At 47.2% G+C, this 18,700-nt stretch overlaps 1 protein-coding gene across 3 annotated transcripts in view; it reads right to left on the bottom strand.

The window, feature by feature from the left end:
- Positions 1-1,646: 1,646 nt before the first annotated feature.
- ZCCHC2 (zinc finger CCHC-type containing 2) overlaps positions 1,647-18,700 on the bottom strand; it is a 50,542-nt gene continuing 33,488 nt past the window's right edge. For all 3 annotated transcript variants that reach the window (XM_037035389.1, XM_037035392.1, XM_037035400.1), the window contains 6 exons: positions 16,018-16,153; positions 14,847-14,911; positions 14,375-14,469; positions 9,579-9,707; positions 4,277-5,677; positions 1,647-3,170 (listed from right to left, as the gene is read on the bottom strand). In XM_037035389.1, the coding sequence (XP_036891284.1) occupies positions 3,103-3,170; positions 4,277-5,677; positions 9,579-9,707; positions 14,375-14,469; positions 14,847-14,911; positions 16,018-16,153 (1,894 nt within the window). In that variant the 3' untranslated portion in view covers positions 1,647-3,102. The remainder of the gene's footprint in view (positions 3,171-4,276; positions 5,678-9,578; positions 9,708-14,374; positions 14,470-14,846; positions 14,912-16,017; positions 16,154-18,700) is intronic.

The raw sequence follows: 18,700 nt of genomic DNA, 5'->3' as shown, positions 1-18,700 counted from the left end.
TCACAGGAAAGTAACAGCAGCTACAACCTTTCGACCCTAAGAAAGTATGTTTCTTATGGCTGATTCTCATCTTGGTGGTGGCAGATATTAAAACACGAACATTTGAGAGAACAGTGTTTTTAACTTTTAAAATTGCAAATCACATTCCTGCCGGTGAACTGAGGAGGGCACGCTGAGCAGGATGACCGGATTTCCACAGGAGGCTGGGCTCAGGATATGCCGCCTATGAAGTCGAAGGGTATTTGAAGGAAGAGGGCATAAAATGTGCGAAGAATGGAATTTAGAGTGGTTCTTCCCTTGGTGTGGGGGTGGGGAGCGTGAAGGGACAGGAAAGGACACAGGTAATGATGCTGGAGACCTGCACGCCAGCTCAGAGGGGCTCGCGTGTGCGTCACACACAGGTCCACACTCGCTGGCCGGAGCGGGAAGCTGGTGCCCTGTAAGCCACCACCACCCTGCCCACTGGGTGCAGCAGGTCTTCCATCAGATGGCTCCAGACGGTCACTCAGTGCCCTGAGAGCTGGGGGACACCCTAGGGGCCTGGGCTGAGTGACAAGACCATTAGTCACTGCCAGAGGCCATGACGGATGCACAGACACCTGGCACTTCCCAGGTGTCCCCCATCATCTAAGATGATGATGTGTTCCCCATCATCTTAGCAATCAATGACTGTATGAAAACTTGACTTGAGACTAGGTCACGGGAGACCTGACCAATGAAATAAAGGTATGCAGTACTACTGTACTGGGAGAGTTGCCAGGGAAACAAAATCACATTAATACATTTGAGAAAGCAAACTGTGTCCTCTACACTCTCAGTAAGAAAGGCCTAGACCAGTGACACGGCTCCAGGGTGACGAGGACTCTGTCCTGGCTACCAGGGCAGCACAGTGTGTGTCCAGGGAGCACAGACGTGCAGCCGCCTCTTTGAGGGGCCACACGCCAACCACAGACAGGACCAAGGTGCCTGGGGGACTGAAGCGCGTCCGGTGGCAGCTGACTCCGGTTCAGCGCCTGCACTGCAGGGCGATGGTGGGTTGGTTCTTTGGAGAGAAAAGCGTAACCAGTGATGTGGCTTGTACTCCTATGGTTCAGGTTTGTAACACCTGTAGTAAAGCACAACTGTTAGGCTGTTTTTCATTTTTTTATTGCTGTTAATTCAAGGAAAAAAGGTTGCATAAAATCCAATCTGTTCTAGAAATATAAGTGGCCTTTCCAGTACATAACATTTCAAATATCAAAGTATATGGTAAACATACAAATAAGGAGAAGGCAGCACACCCCCTATGTACAGTACAGTATTTCAAATCATAAAATAAGCTCCCGTAAAGTACAACTGGCAAGCGACTCACAACGCGGCCGGTCCGCAGCTCATCAGAACTCTCAGTGGGGTAACTCAGCGGCAGCTTAACAATTAACTTAATAACGTGGTCCAAAGGTACCCAGATCAAATAAAATATAATTAATCAAAATAATCTCCTTTACTCAAACTCTGCTTCTTTTTAAATTAAAGCTCTCCACGACCCCTTCCCACCCACCTTTCCCCTTAAACGCCCAACCCCTGGAACAAAGTTTCAAAATGTCCATCGGTGCTATAAATAGAAAGGCTACCCAGGAAGCAGGACATGAAGCTTCTTTTTCTTCAAGTTTTCCCTTTTGTTCAGCAATCTGTTAGGCTTCTGAACCAAGACCACACCTTGACGTTCCTGGGCTGTGCACCGAGGCACCGCGCACGGCAAACCCTTTCGTTCGGGCTCCATCCCGAGGCGCGGGAACTGGCGCGGGAACTGGCGCCCACTTGGACCCCGAGCCCGCAGCTGCGAGGGGGGAGGGGCTTGTCGCCGTGGGCCGAAGCCCCAGGAACACACCTGATCTCCCAGATAACCTCAGTGCACTTTAGGAAATCAACAATTACCCGGAAGCAATTTAGTACGTAGATTGGCTTTAAAAAAACCTTTTTTTAAACAGCAGCATTAAACTTCGTGACAGCACACTGACATGATTAACACGGTCTCACACTCGGCGGCCTTTCACATTGTCATCCCACGTAGTGGTGAACGGTTCAGGAAGCGGCTCTGCGAGGAGAGGCAGGTCAGGGCGCACACCCCTGACATCTGCAGAAGTGCAGAGCTCTGTTGGGGCTGCAGTAAAGCACACACATTCTCGCCACCACGGAACACTGTGACAGGTGGTGCGGGAAAGGAGAGCTGTCACTGGGGCCGCGTCTGAGCAGGACACCAGGGTAGACTGCGAGTAAAATCGGCTGCCACAACCAACACAGACACGCAGAACACTCACACCAGTCATTCACTTTCTGTCTCTCTGAGGCAACAGGCTAAAAACAGTGATGAATTTAAAAAGTTGTTTGTAAGAAAAAGCTCTGTCTACTTCATCCATCATATTTTTTCAGGGTTACATTAAGGTTTCACTTCTTCCAATTTTTTAAATTTGCATTTGGACAACACGCACTGCACGTACGTATTTCCGTGAAGTTTTCATCACAAACACACACTCCTCGGGGAATCTGCTCCTCGCTCATGATTCCAGTGAAACAGCCGCCCTTCAGCTCGTGGGCAGAGCAGCTTACGATGGTGGGAACCAGCGCACCGGCTACCCGCCCACCCTGCAAGGGGCCACTGGGAAGCGGGAGGGGGGCAGGGGAAAAGTGTGCTTTAGGGTGAGAGTGAGAAAAGCTGGGGAAGAAGTATCTTTTTTTTTTCAAAACCATACGACTGTCACCAGTGTTGTCAAAAAAAAAAAAAGTCAAATACACAGTTTTAAAGATTCAGTAAACATTGCACACAGCGAGTATTCAGTGTAAAAAAAACACCACGCATCCATTTTCTTTTGATAGTTCGGATGTTTAAATTACACGTGTCACACAGACAAGCCTGTTGTTGAACCAGGAGACCGAGGCTCAAAAGCAATGCGTTCTTTTCTGTTTTGGACATCGGTACAGGAAACATGAGAAACCCCAACTGCATAGAAATTTTGGAAATGCGTAGACAAAGAATGTGAACAAAATACCTTTCCTGCCCTCCACAACCCGCCAGGACCCCCCCCACCCCCACTTCCTGGATTAGGCAGGCAGGCTTTACGCGGTTCAGTCTGCAGAGTCCAACGTATCACTAGGAGGGGGGAGGGGAGGTGCGTACCTCAGTCTGTAAGTGCCTAAAACGGGAAAGACAGAACTGCTAAGTCACTGCTCACAAGGCAACGCATCACAAACCACTACAACAGCAAACGGGCACGCTCGCCAAAGGCCTCTTCTTCGCACTACCATAATTCCAAAGTGGCAAAGCGAATACGATGACATTTCAAAGGTGACCTGAAGTCTGTGCTCTGAATTCAACCTAAAGCTATCAAACTCCAGCTTTGACAAATGCCAAGTGGCCCTGGCTAGTGTGGCTCAGGGGACTGAGCACTGGCCTGTGGACCGCAAGGCCACCAGTTCAATTCCCAGTCAAGGCACATGTCTGGGATGCAGGCCAGGTCGCTAGTTGAGGGTGTGCTAGAGGCAACCAAATGTTTCTCTCTCTCTCTCTCCCTTCCCCTCTCTCTAAAAATAAAATAAATGAATTAAAGAACTTTAAAAGTGCCAGGTATATCCTCCCAATTTAAGACTATTTTTGGCAAAATGACAAAAACCAAACACAAGTGAAAGGTAATGTGTGTGAGGTGTATATGGAGTTTTGAACCTTACTCATATACTTACTGAAGAACATCTTGGGTTTTTTTGGTGGTAATAATAATCAACTTAGGTCAAATTCCCTCACTACCAAACCAGTGCTTCAAATATTTTGTTCCTTAAAATGCAATAGCATTTGATTTAAAACACCTGCTGGGCAGGAAAAGCGCGTGGCGGGGGGGAAACTGGGCCCCTTGGTAATGCACGGAGACACTAAACACCTAAAACCTTGCATGTCAGATGACTGTCTTTCTTTCTAGTTTTTCAGTACGTAAAAACTTTGCTTACTTTATGAAAGAGGGCTGTAGCCTCCTAAACCAGTGCTGCAAGCCAGAGACTGGTGTTCTATGATGCAAATTCCCACTCTGCTCCTTCCAGAGGGCCTTTCTGGGCTCCTCCGGACTCGGAGGCGAGGCCCTGCGAACTCCCCGGTGCCGTGACCTGCACCTACGCTAGGCTCCGCTGCCCCGTCCGCAAGAACCACGACCGTGAACACACACCACGGCTCTGCCAGGACACAGCCCTTGCGGGCAATAAGGCGGAGGCGCGGCCCACTAAAAGCAAGTCCGCTGCGAGCCCTGGGGATTACCTTGTTGGCTGGCCTCCATGGACGCCTGCTTGCACTCCTGGGCAAAGTGTCCGCTGACGCCGCAGTTGTAGCACGAGACGCTGCCGCTCTTCTTGGGCCCCGAGCCGCTGGTGTTGGCAACCACACTGGGCGCTGCGTAGACGGCGTAGTACCGCCCAAATCCCGCCACCTGCTGCAGGCCGTAGCTGGCTTGGCTCCCCAAGACCGGGTCGTGCACCAGCCCGTTTGCATAGGGAGCCGGAGGCAGAAAGAAAGGAAGCTGGTTTCCGTTGCTCTGATGTGCTTGGTTGAGGTAGCTGCCGGTGCAGATGGATGGCAGAGGGAACAGAGGAGGGACCCGGTACATGGGCACGGGGTTGGGGTAATAGTAGCTGCTCAGCTGGAGGTTGCCGTTGGTCCCACAGCCGCACCTTCGCCCGCAAGACCCGCAGGGCCCCGAGCCCATCTGCGGGGGCGGCAGCACCGCGCCGCTTGCGTTCGTGCTCCCCACTGCACTGATGTAGGACGCGCCCTCGCTCTGCGCGGTGCTGTGAGTCAGCGCGGGGCTCGGGCTGGGCGCGGGGCCCGGCGTGTGCGTGGGGACCGCGGGCTGGGCCTGCGCGGACGGAGCGGCGGCAGTCTGGCTGGGTAACCCCCCCGCGGCGGCGAGGGGCGAGCCGGCCAGTGCGTAGGGGGCTGGTGGCTGTGCGGCCGAGAGGCCGGCAGCTGAGAGCACTACGTTCACACTGGTGGGCTGAGGGGCTGTCCCTGCGTTTCCCTCCATTTGAGGCACCATCTGATTGAGTCCCACCACTTGGGAGGGGGGTTTGGTGGCGGGGTCCGTGGCAGCCCCAGGAGAGCCCGGAAACCCTGCTGGGCTGTGCACAGGGAGGAAGGCAGTGCTCTGCGACCCGACGCCCAGACCCCCGGCCGGCAAGCTCAGAGCGCAGCCCTCGGAAGGCCCCTGCTGCGGCGGCAGCTTCAGCCTCTGAATGTGTGGGAGAAACGTTGCCGGGAGCGGTAAGGGCGAGGCCAGCAGCTCGAGGTGCTTTTCCGAATCTCCGGTAGAGGCTGCCGGCCCCAGGAGCCCCACGGGCGACGCGCCGGCCTCCCTCAGTGCAGAAAGTGCGACAGGACCGGGAACCAGCATGCCCATCGTCTTGCCGTCGCCAGGTTTGGGGGCAGGAACAACCACGTCCGACTTCTGGGCACCTCTATGCACGACACAGTGTAAAGTCGGCATGAAGGAGACATGCTGATACTTGGGCGCGCTCGTGGGGTCCTCCAGGAGGCCTCCGCTCTCGTCTCCCAAGGAAGCCACGTCTCCCGGCGGCGGGACTACAGCGGCCTGGGCGATGGGGCCCCGACCGGTGAACCTGCACGCGGCCGGCGTCCCTGAGTCCTCGGAGTTGCTGTCGGTATCTACGGGAGAGGACGGAAAAGAATGTTGGCACCATGCCGACTCCCACCGCCCCTGCTGGAGGGGAGGCTTCAGTGCGTCTGAAACAAACTGACGGCTGGGGCTGGAGTAAATGTGGCCCCTCGGCTTCCTAACCGCTAACCCTTCTTTTAACCTTTGGCTCTCTATGGACTCTATCTAAAAAAGAGAGAGATTCCGGAAAAGGCATCTCTTTTTGGTGGCCAGGAGTGGGGGGTGGCGGAGGGCGGACCAGGAGCAGGGAGACTGTCAGGCAAGAAGGCTCTGCGCAAGGATGCATGACAGACTGTGTCTCCGGTCCTGCGTCCTAAGCCACCGACAGGGAGCACGCCACCAAGAGGGAGCCCGTAGGAACACCATGGGTTATGGGCGGAAGCCACTCACCCAGGTTGGCTCATCCGTGGTTTTTAAAAAAAAAGGTGCCATTGTAGTGAATTATGTTGAACATGGAGGAGGTTGTACATGTGTGGAAAATATCTGTACTTTTCTTAATTGTACTGTAAACCTAAAACTGCTCAAAAAATTTTAAGTCTTTAAGAAAATCAGTGGAGAGAAAAGCAACAAAAGGTTAACTGGAGACAAGGAAGTACAATATAAAACACAGAGATTTATTAATTTCACCTTATTACTAATTAAAGGATCAGATACTTTTAACTGCAATCAATTTTAAATTCATTAATTTATAGTCTGCACTGCCAAACCCATGGTCTTTTATTTGTTGCACATAACTGATACAATTTAAAGGAGCTCAATTCAGAGTGTATTTAACTCAAATATCAAGGGGTAGGAAGTGGAAGAGAGCTTTTCCAGAACAAAATAAATATTCTTAGGCTGAACTACTTCAGTGGTGCAGCTGGCCCCATGGCAAGTGCACTGAAGCCTGGGGGCAGGGGCACCAGGCAGCGCCGCCTTCCCCAGGAGCAGTGCGGGAAGGGGTGGGGGGCTGGGCAGGAGCCACACAGCCGGCGCTGCGGTTTACTGCCCCAATGCCCTGTGCAGAAAGAGCTTCAATGCAGACTCCCTGCCTCCCTGACTTTTCGTGTAAAGGTAAAATCAGTCACAGTGTCGCGCCGTGCGGACCCGCATGCTGCAGTAACCGTACAGAGAGCACGCAGTTAGCTGCGGTGCCTGTCCTACCGTCTCCGTTCTCAAATATAAGCAGAACTGCAAAATATACTTAGATGTTCACATTTCTTAAGGTAATAACTAGTTACCTTCAGCTAAGATGTTAAAGATATTTTAAACAGAACACTAAAAACAAGTCATTCAAGTCTTTCTGGAGAAAGGTTAAACAGAAACTGCTCAGTGACAGGCTGTCCACAGTGTCATTAACTCAACTATTAGAATTCACATTTGAGGGAAGAGATTCAATTTGTGAGTAAATGGTTCTAGCATAAACCCCCCTTAATGAGTGTTTATTGCTAAGCTTTACAAAACAAAAAGTATCCAAAAAAGAATAACGTATTTAAGGCATTATATCTATATCTGTACCATAATTATGAGTACAGAGTTAAACATTTGGTTAATTAAATTTCTATATGAGCTGGATACAATCTTCTTGGAACCCCCCGCCCCCCCCCCACTCAAATTATGAGAGAACGTTTACTTGGAAAGTTACAGAGGAAGCAGAAGAGGGCGGCTGGGCCATGTGGGCTCAGAAAACAAGTCGCAGAAGCAGAAGAAGGGCCCTTGGAACTGAGCAGAGAGCACAGGCGCCAAGGCGAGGCGAGGGGGACAGCATGGGCCCTGCGGCCTCCAGGGAGAGCATGCCTAAATCCTCCTAATTCAGCAAACAGCCCCTGATTTTAGATGGTCCCAAATGGCTTCTGGGCATTGTAAGCACCCATCTAGCTATTTAGGGATCAGCTCTGTCCCTTTTTTTTGATGCTGACTGAAAAATATAAAGTCTCCAAACAAGACCCCATTAGCACCAACAAGAACAATAGCAACAAAGCCATATGCTTTTCAAAGCCACCATTTCATTCACTCAAAATCAAAGCTTTTTAAAAAATTTAATTGCAGTGGGTATTCACCCCTTGCTGGTTTTGGACAGTCCCCAAAGAGTCCTTGGTTAGAGAAGGCTGGTCAGTCACCACTACCTATGCCCCCTGGAGGAGGGCGACCCCTCCACACAGGCCCACCTCCGCCCGCCCCGTGGATCGGGGTGCTGTCTAGTGGCCCCAGTGTGCAGGGGTGCTCTGCAGATCGGAAAGGCCATGTGGCCACAGACTGGGACACGTGCAGCCAGAGTCCCTGCATGCAACTTTCGCTAGGACTTGAAAATGACTGCAAAAGTAAAGAATGGCTTTAATTGTACATGACAGAGCAGTACAAGTGCCACTGTCCCTGAGACATGACCTGACACTGTTAATGCAGAAGCTAGGGTCTCAGAGAGGGGTGGGCTGCCCAGGAAGAAGCCACACGCAGCTGCTCCCCAATTCCTCGGTGAGCCCCGCGGCATCCCCGAGTACGGCCACCAGCACAGGACACCTTGCAATCAAAGGCTACTGCTCAGATGTCGTCAGCGTGTGTAAAAAACGTCCCCATCAACTTGCATGTTTTGGGGGCCTCACTTCTGGGATAGCAGAGTAAGGACTTGCCACACTCCACTCCTTAAAAGCAACAAGAGTCCGGTCAAAAACTGTCCAAATCAAAACTTTCAGAACTGTGGAAATTAACTACAGACTTGAGGCAGTCTGAGGAATGTTTATTCAAGAAAAACAGCTGAGTCTCTCAAGAAATGCAAGTACTGTGGCATCTCCCCTTGACTAATTCTCTCTCCAGCTCTGACGAAGAAGCCTTATAAGCTTCCAGTCTCACAGCTCTGGTCCCCAGGAAAACCAGCAGCTGGGCAGCTACCAGCAGCAGCGTGGGTGTGGAGCTCCATAGAAGCCATCCCTAAAGAACTGTCACTATCTGACTGTCTGGCAGCTTGAGTTTACCCTTTCACAGCCCTTTACCCACAGGGCATTGGTCACTTAGATCAGCAGCAACTGTTCAACGGCTTGGTGGCCTGAGGAAGCATTACCAGCTGGGGCCAGCAAGGAGGAGGACTGACACACTTCGGAGGAAAAACTGGAGAATGAGACATCCACAAGGAGTTCTGAAAAGCTCTGAAGTATCCCTGGGAATCTAGAGGGCTCACATCTAGGGCTCACATCTAGGGCTCTAGGTGTGCCCAGGAAAGACCTAAGAAGATCCCAAACTCTCATTTCTGGCTGACTCTGAGCCTCTGTTTAAGGAGGAATTGAAGATGTAATTCATACAAAAACCAAAAACCCAAATGGCAGATGTAAATCCTAACTTATGGATAATTACAGTAAGTTTAAATAGGTTAAACGCCCCAATCAGTGACAGAGGTGGACGGCACGGCTGAAACACCAAAACCCAACTACATGCTATAACAGACACACCTTAGATTCAAAGACACAAATCGGTTTAAAGTAAAAGGATGGAGACAGAGAGAGAGAGAGAGATACCCCAGAGAGAACTGCAATGGCTATGTTACTGTCAGAGAACAAGTGAGACAAAGGTTGTTACTACGCACAAAGGAGGGTATGTTCTAAGGATAAAAAGGGTCAATCCATCAGGAAGCAAAACATTATAAATACGTGTGCACCTAAATTTTCAATATCTCTGCACGAACTCTCCATTTTGTTACGACTGTCTTCTTTCTATTTAATTTCATATGCAGTCAAGTGTTCTTTTTTTAAAACCAACACTGCCAGGACCTGCTACCTCACTGGTCTACATAATCTTTATACCAATTAAATTAAAAATCAGTGATGATGTTCATGAACACATAAAATTACTTCTCTTTGACTGGTTTTAAGAGGCAACACACATTTTCCCCCGCTACCCCCATGTTCCCTCCAGAAAGCAAACCTCTGTCTTTTTCCTCTTCGCTTTCAAAGCTCTCTCTTCCATCATGTCGGGGACTAGAGGGAGAACTGTAACTCTCGGAAGACGTCTCTCCACACGTGTCATGTCCAGATCCAACGTCCACATTCACATCTAGAAATAATAATTCTATTTTTAAAAATAATGTTGAGTAGTTAAAGTAAATTCCAACTTAAACCATTAGAAATTAGTTACAGCTGTAGTTTTTTTTCCAGCTTTCCTGCAATCACCTAAACAGCTGGTCCTACAGCTTTTTAATAATGAAAAAATTCATTATTAAATCACTATTTTAATTGAAAGTAATTTATAAATACAGTCTTGAAGCAACAAAGGCAGAAGGAAAAGTCAAGCTTATTGACTCTAAAAACTCAGAGTTAAAGCGTCTGTCCAGTACCAGCATGTTGGGCCACTTTCAAAATCTGGGTATTTTAACTTCTCAGTACTTGTTGGACACTGACTCTTTAAAAGACCTTAAGAATAGGACCGACTGCCGAAAAATGCCTCCTCAGTTAGAATCACTGCGCCTGTGCATTCAAAAAGAGTCCAATCCTATCTAGCAGGCTGAGAAGCTCTTCTGAGTTCTGCCCAGCAGCCAAGGAGATGCCAAGGAGGATGGGGGTGGGGGTCATGGTCAGCGGGCTACATCTCTTCGGAGCACACAGCAAGGGTATCAGCATAACTAGTACTGGCCAATCCTGTACTGGCCCTCACTTAGGGTGCCGTCCTGCTCATTTCTGTAAATCCAGTAGCCTGCAGAGTTTCTGCCTGGCAGCAAGCATTCAACCTGCTCAGTGTATACTTTAGGGTATAAATCCCCATACGAGGGATTCCAGAGGATCTTCAGAACTACAGATGAGTGACTTGTTTCCTTCGCCAACTGGCAGACACAAAAAGAGGTTGAACTGTTAATCACTTGGACAAAGTATGCGTTAGAGAAAAGATGTGGTTTGTGATGGCCTAGTTGACTAAACTGTGTCTTCTGAAGGGGGGAAATTTGTAACTGGTAAAATTGTTAAGATGACCTAGCCTAGCCCAGCAACTCAAATGGTAGATGAATACTCAAATAACAATAAAGTTATTAAATGTTGCTAATTAATTTTGAGTAATAAAATGCAAAACCAGCAAGGGAAAACTGTACAAAACCTCATAGTGCTGTAAGTAGCTGAGGCATTATCTGGGCAAAAAAACACTTTACAGAAAAGTAACCTGGTGTATACTTGTGCATGATAATAGCATTTAAATTGATCCATCGCAGTGTGACCCAGGGATGCCCACCAACACCAGTGGCTACCTGGAGACAATCTAATGTGCCACAATGGCCCGACGTTCGATTGCACTGGTGAAACGAAACATAAATATAAAACTGTGGTACATACAGAAATTCTGCATATAAATATTTCAACAGGCATAGAACAAAATGAACCATTTAAGGAAGAAGAGAATCAAGGACTCAGTATGACATTCTCAAAGCAGAAAGGGTGGGCTGGAAGGGGCCTCTGGGGCCAGGTGAGTGGAGATTTCCTCACCAAAACTCAGTCGGTGAAACTATCATGGAGTCTTTGAAACTTCCAAGAGTAAGTTACAGAATATGCTTTTTTAAAAGCAGCTATTTCTCAAAATGACACAGTCTTAAAATTTTTCTTTAGATTATATAACTAGCAAACATTCGAGGCACCAAATGATTACATATTAATTTGCAGTTTTCAAAGAATTAGATACATAGATCTAAATCTACACCGAACATCATGTTCTCTTTTTGATCACCCAGAGGGTGCTTTGGAATTGCATAGAGTCCTTGGGATTTTTATGAGAAATGATGTGATAACCTAGAGTCCGAAGGTTTGCAGGTGAGGATGTACCAAAGGACATTCCACAAACTGCCCATTTAAGTAAATACGAACTTTATTGTTTGTCATTGTGTCTCACAGGGTAAAAGATCATACAAGAAGAGGCAAAAACTTACAGTAGCCACTATTCTAACAATGAAAATCCTGGTTATTAGTATATATGGACAAACAGGAATTAGTCCGGCTTAACTGTTTAGGTACATCAGAACCACGATTAGAGAAAAGTAGGAAACTTTAAGCCACTACAGTCTTTCTACAGAGATTGAGAGGCCAACCACCTCGTCCCCCCAGACTCCCGGTGCTGCACCAGCCACAGGAGAGCAGTGCTCAGGAAACAGGGCTGGTGCACTGCAACAGAGGCTTAACAGTGTCGCCATGGAAACCCAACTTCTCCTCCGTGGAGAGATTTAAGGCTTGAGGCTCGAAAGTAAATCCACTGCAAAGAATACAGAGGATGAACAGCACTGAGAACTTTCTGGGAGGCAACCACATGGAGGGAGACAGTAAGTGATTATTTTGTTCCTTTTTGTGCCTTTAGATTTTCAAACTACATGAACATGTTATTACTCAAAATGGAAGTTAAATTTTTTAATTAAAAATAAGTAATACTTATCTTAAACCAAACCGAATTAAAGATCTAAACACATGAATCAAAAAGACCCAATATTTTCAGTTTCAATACAATTTCTACATTTTATGCTAAGTGTCATTGTTCCATTAAAAAAGACATCTTAAATAGATCTTGAGTTTACTAAATGCTAAAGGTAATTCCTTGATACCTTAATATATTAAAGGGAAATTAATAAATGGGTGTTTCATATGCTGGAGTCAGCAAACATCTAAGCTATATTTGATGTCAACAAGACAAGTCCAAGTTGTACAAAGTGTATTTCATTTATAGTAGTACTCTGTAAGTATAAATATATATATCAACCAGAGACATATATACAAGCTAAAAGGGACAAAATAAGGTTTATCTTTTTCTTTGTAATCCTCACCAAGGACACTACTTTTAGAGAGAGAAGGCAGAGAGAGAAAAACACACTGACTGGTTGCCTTCTTGTAAGCGCTGGACCGAGGATCGTACACACCCAGACTGAGGATCGAACTTGCAACCTACATGTGTGCCCGGACTGGGAATCAAACCCACAACCTTTCAGTTACAGGGCATTGCTCCAATCAAGCCACACTGGCCAGGGCCAGAGTATGGTTTATTCTAATCAAACATCCTCAGGTTGTATTGTACATCTGTAATATTTGAAAATAAAAAGGAAAGAAAGCTTGTGATACAAAAGGCCTTAATAAATTTCATGGCGTGTTTTCTCCTAACTGAGAGAATGGTGAAAAGACACTAAATTATGGAACACCTGTGTGCTCAGGACTAGCTAGCTGCTTTCCACACGCCATCACACTCAGTCTTTATGATTTGGTGCGTTTGGTGCGGCAGATACTGTTCCTGTTTTACAAGTGAGAAAACTAAGGCTTCTGAGAGGCCACACACGTATGAAACTGGTGGAGCACAAGATTCCAAGCCACATCTGTCTGAGATCAAAGTCCACGCACTTCTCCTCTGACGGCTGGAAGCTGAAAAGGGAGAAGTGTGGCGAACTTGTCTGGCGAGCGGCAGTTCCCAGACGATGTGAGACGAGAGACAGGGGGACCGTGAGAGGACCGGATGTGCGGGGGTGGGCAAAAGCAGGCCCCCGGTTGTGAGCACACCAAACACAGAGTGGTTCCTGCATGATCAGTATTTACTAATTAACTATCTTCCCGCACCAGCTGGAAGCCTCCTTCGAGCACCCCTGCACCCGACCGCAGTGCCGGCAGAGGAACGCCTGCCCGGTCTATCCAGTGTGTGCTGCGGAGGACCGAGGGCTGGCGGTGCGGGGCTGACCTTGGAGCAGGAAGGACAGAGGCTGGGAAGCCGGGCAGAAGCTCCTGCCCATCACGCACCGGCAGAGTCCTTCCGTGTTGTTTTAGTTCTCCCCTTCTTCCTTGGCTGCTGTCCCCACGGGGAACATCAAGGTGTTGCAATACACTCATACGCAACACAGTTTCCCCCCTATGCCGTCCCCCCAAAGACAGCTTAGTTAATTCATTCACTGGTTGGCCCAATGATCTTAGAGTCAAAATTAACCACATTTCCTTTATCTATATTCGATCTCTCTAAACAAGTATGTTAATTAAAGAACACCCCATTAAAAATGTTCTGGTTATTTATGGTACATCGCAATTTAATGTAGTAACGTTTGAATAAAATCTAAATTTTAACCCTTATTTGCAAGATCAGTCGAGCCGACAACTGCGTTAGGTACACAAGTGAACCAAACATTCTCCTCGAGGCCTGTGGGCCTGTTTTCACTTTTTATCTTGACTGTGAACAGTGAAGGTCAACATAACACGGAAAAGTGAGCAATGAACCAGCAGAAGGGACACTTCTCAGTCAAATGAACACAAAAGGTTTCACCTAAAAATAAAGGGACCTCAGAATACTGCTGGGCATTCGGAGACCACACAACTCTAGTACAAGAACCTGAGGGTCTGAACTCCCCTGAAGTGCCACAAAACCCCAGAAGACGGCCATTACACATGATTCTACACAGTGACTTCATATACGAATGGGTCCTGAGTTCCACGAGGGAGGGGAAGACCTTCCAGGTCCTCTGGAGCGGGGACCGGCTTGAGAAGGAGACAAGCGAGGGGACCGGAGGGAAAGCGAGCTGGCAAAGGAAACGCGCCTGCCCGGCGGCCCCGTATCTCCTGAACGGACTCCGTCAGTACTCCAGGATCGTGTCATTCTGAAACTGCTGTTCACACCAATGCAGGATAAAAGTACATCAGGATCTGACGCTAGAGCTCAATGTCTACTCTAAAAGGCATCCTGGGAAATGCATTTAGGTGACGGGTGTTTGAGACGAAAGCAAGCGTCCTTACCTTTCACAGGACTGCCCTGGGCGTGCTGAGGCACGGAGAGTCTAACGCCGTTTATTCTACTACTCAGTCTGCTGTCAGCTTCCTTAACTTGCTCCCTAAACCAAAAGCATACAGGTTACCGACACTTTTTATGAGATTCTCTAGAGAATACATTAAGTGCAGCAGAATTACTAAAATTCCCCTCAAAATCTTCTATAATAAAAAAAAGTCCTTAGTGAGGTACAATCTAAAAGCAAGATTTAGTGTACAGTTCTGACAGTTGCCCCTCCAAATGGAACATAATATTTGACTGTAGCTTTATTTTTATCACTTGCATATGTTGATTATTTTGGACAAAAAGTAAAGCCCAGAAGTAAAAATGTAAAGAAAAGTAATGGAAAAACACTACTTAGAATATATGAACTAAACACGCCCAGAATCAGGTGCTGTATCTTCCCAATTTCTATTATAGGGGACATTAAATTGAACCTACTTTTCTACATGTGGCTTTCCTTTCTTCTTATTTATTGAAGACAAACTTCGTTTATCAGTTGAATGCTAGTGGAAAGAATAAAAAGATATCAAACAGACTAAAGCTAACCCTTACTCTTAAAGGTGCCCTCTTATTCTGATATTAACGTTAAAATGAGATACATTCTCAGTTGCATATTCTAATAAATTCTTATTCTCAACCTATTATTGAAGTTGCCAGCGTGAACCACTAAAATTTTTATATTCTCTGACAAATACTTAATATTATCAATCATGAGAAAAACATCTAGTTAATATTTTACTTTTAAAATGGCTCTGTATTCTTTTGTGTATTGTTTTGACCACAAAATAAAACACAATCAAGTAACTGGCATTTGCTGTAGGTGTACCTGTACTTTCTTAAAGGTCAGGCTGGCAAAACCACAATGCACAGTTTTTCCAACTGTAAAAAGAAACAGTGCACAGGCACTGATTTGGAGGTAGAAAAGGTATAAATCCTGTATTAAAAAAAATAGGCCATTAAATAAGTATGGCTAAGATAACATACAGTTTCTCAAAACACGCCTTAATACTTTAGCTCATAAAAACACATTCCAGTCAAGGTTAACATTTGGATCTGAGTGTCGTCCAGAACTTGAATCAAGTTAACAGATCTCTGCCTTCCAGGGAGAACAGGGGTCCTCCACAGCTGCACCAGTGGGCACGCCCCCTGTGCCTGGGGCGCCAAATCGCCTGCACGCCCTTGGGCGCACGGGGCTCCAGCATCACACCGACTCCTAAAGAAGCCTGTCTGTCCTAGTCACCCTCGGGAGGCCCAGTGAACTGGCCCTGCGCCTCATGAGGAAAGGTCAGTTTCAATATGCACAACACCAATAGCAATATAGGGACAGAAACGTGAATAATTCTTTCAAAAGCAAAAATGTTGGCAAAACAACTCAATGTACCCCTAGTAGGAATTAACATTTTAATCATCACATTAAAATGTACTGATTTTTGAGCAATAAAAGTAATCTAAGTAAACTTTTTCAGGCCTCAGGAGAACTTAGATCATATCAACCAACTGAGTTGGGGGTCGAACACTTAAACATTCCCTCGGTTCTTCCCACCAGACGTGCTACCTGACGTCACTGGGCTCTGACCACGGCACGAAAACCAAACCACGCCCCAGATACCTGGTCCACCGAGGCCACACAGTGCCCCGGGTGCTGGGCGGAGGTGCAGCCCTGCCTTGGCCAGTCCACAACGCCGTTCTGTCCGGGACACTGCACGGCGAGGCCGTCCAGTGGGGAGCAAGTCGTACCAGTAGTGCTATCGGAGGCAAAGTTTATACAGGAATGAACATCTCACCTACTACAACAATCTAACCTACTACACTGACTAATGAGGAAGCTACAGTAACCCTTTCCTCAGTATATTTTATAGAATACACCAAAGAAAAAAAGCAAGACACGATGAGAATATAGCGATCTTACCTACTTAACAATTAATCTCTGTCTCAGAAGAAATGAATAACAAATGCAACATTCTCCCTTTAGACTCTACGCAATGGTCATCCTGCCCCACTTACAGCTGGGGTCTGCCCCCATCTCGAGAGAACCACTAGGCATGGGAAAGGGCAGGCTAATGTGACTGAAAAAGAAACAGACAACAGACTCAGAGAGAATCCAGAGAATAAAGTTACTCTACATGGATTTTAAAATAGTAGCGCTTAATATGATCAATGACTACAAGGTTGAGAATTTTAGAATACTGGGAAGTATAAAAAAGAACCAAAAGTAAATTCTATAACTGCAGAATGAAATGAAATTAAGGACGCAATAAACGAAACAGATGAAAAAAATCAGAGAGAGGAAATACGGTCAGAAGAAAATAGACTGGAGCACCAAGAGAAAAAATAAATGGAAAAATGCAAAAAAAAAAAAGGGCTCACAGAGGAGGGATGTGGTGAAAAGTCCGACGTGAGTACTCCAAGTCTTAGAAGCGGGGGCAGGAGAATGGGAAAGAATCGACAGGGGAAGAGGTAATGGCTTAGACTGTTTAACACCACAAGATGCCAAGCTTCAGGCTCATTCAAAGAAAGCACAAACATACTGTAGGCAAACCGCTGGAAACCAGACAATGAGAAAACCCTAAATAGAAGAGTGTGGACTTCCGCCAAGATGGAGGCATAGGTGGAAACACTGTGCCTTCTCCCACAACCAAGTTTGGGTACAACAAAAGTTTTGGAGAACTAACACACACCCAGAGGCCAGAAAACCGAATTATACGGAAGTCCGACAGCTACGAACCGTTCAACGAGGACGGTAAGACGTGGAGCCAGCAGCGGAGCTGGGTCGGGCAGGACAGACCTAGGAGCGCAGGCAGCCCGGACTAGTCGGGGTGCGGGGCAGACTGACCAAGGTCGCACATTCGCGCACAGTGAGACGGACCACACAGGCCCCAGGGGGCAAACCCAGTGGTGGAGGGCTGACAGCGGTGGCACACTCGCGTGCCGTGGAGTGGGGCGCGTGGCCCTGGTGACGGTGGTGGCTGTGGTGCTGGTGGGGGTCGCGGCGGCAGCAGGCGCCGGAGGGAAGCCATTGTCCCTCTTTGACCCCGCCCCCACATACGACGTCACAACCCAGCGACTTAGTTGCCCTGCTCTGGTGAAAACCTAGGGCTCCGTTCCTGCTACTTAACAGGCACGAACAGCCCAAAGGATGGCTCAAGAAGAACTCAAAGTCCCAGAGCCAATAACTCTAAGCGACCAACAGATTGCCAGGCTCTCAGAAGCCCAATTTAAAACACTATTTATCAGGATGCTCACAGAATTGGTAGAGTACAGTCACAAATTAGAGGAACATATGAAGGCTAAACTAATTGAAATGAAGGGAGATGTCCAGGAAACCAATAGCGATGGAAAGGAAACTGGGACTCAAATCAATGGAGTGGACCAGAAGGAAGAACGAAACATCCGACCAGAAAGGAATGATGAAATGAGAATTCAACAAAATGAGGAGAGGCTTAGGAACCTCCAGGACATCTTTAAACGTTCCAACATCCGGATTATAGGGGTACCAGAAGGGGGAAGGAAACAGCCACGAGTGGAAAACTTATTTGAGCAAATGGTAGAGGAGAACTTCCCCAGTCTGGCAAAGGCAATAGACTTCCAGGAAATCCAGGAAGCTCAGAGAGTCCCAAAGAAGTTGGACCCAAGAAGGAACACACCAAGGCACATCATAATTACATTAGCCAAGATGAAAATGAAGGAGAGAATCCTAGAAGCAGCAAGAGATAAGGGGACAGTCACCTACAAAGGAGTACCCATCAGACTGTCAGCGGATTTCTCAAAAGAGACCTTACAGGCAAGAAGGGGCTGGAAAGAAGTATTCCAAGTCATGAAATCCAAAGACCTACAGCCAAGATTGCTTTATCCAGCAAAACTTTCATTTAGAATGGAAGGACAGATAAAGTGCTTCTCAGATAAGGTCAAGTTCAAGGAGTTCATCATCACCAAGCCCTTATTATATGAAATGCTAAAGGGACTTATATAAGAAAGAGATGATGAAAGATATGAACAGTGAAAGGACAGCAAACTCACAGTTATTAACAACCACACTTAAAACAAAAGCAAACCAAGAGGACAGCTAGATCAGGAGTGGAACAATAGAAATGAAGAACACATGGAGGGTTAGAAACAGGGGGGTGGGAGGAGGAGAAGGGGGGAGAAGGCACAGAAAATAGCATAGATGGTAGGTAGAAAATAGATAGGGGGGAGGGTGAGAATATGGGGGAAATATAGAACCTAAAGAACTTGAGACACCTGGTTATAAACTAAGGGGGGGAGAAGGGTGGGGGAGGGAGTGTGCGGGTGGA

This window comes from Sturnira hondurensis, unplaced genomic scaffold (assembly GCF_014824575.4).
Source record: "Sturnira hondurensis isolate 20B ecotype Veracruz unplaced genomic scaffold, ASM1482457v3 Scaffold0001872, whole genome shotgun sequence".
Classification (NCBI taxonomy): domain Eukaryota; kingdom Metazoa; phylum Chordata; class Mammalia; order Chiroptera; family Phyllostomidae; genus Sturnira; species Sturnira hondurensis.
The sequence above is the reverse complement of the archived record's forward strand: the minus strand, read 5'-3'. Positions and strand labels throughout refer to the sequence as shown.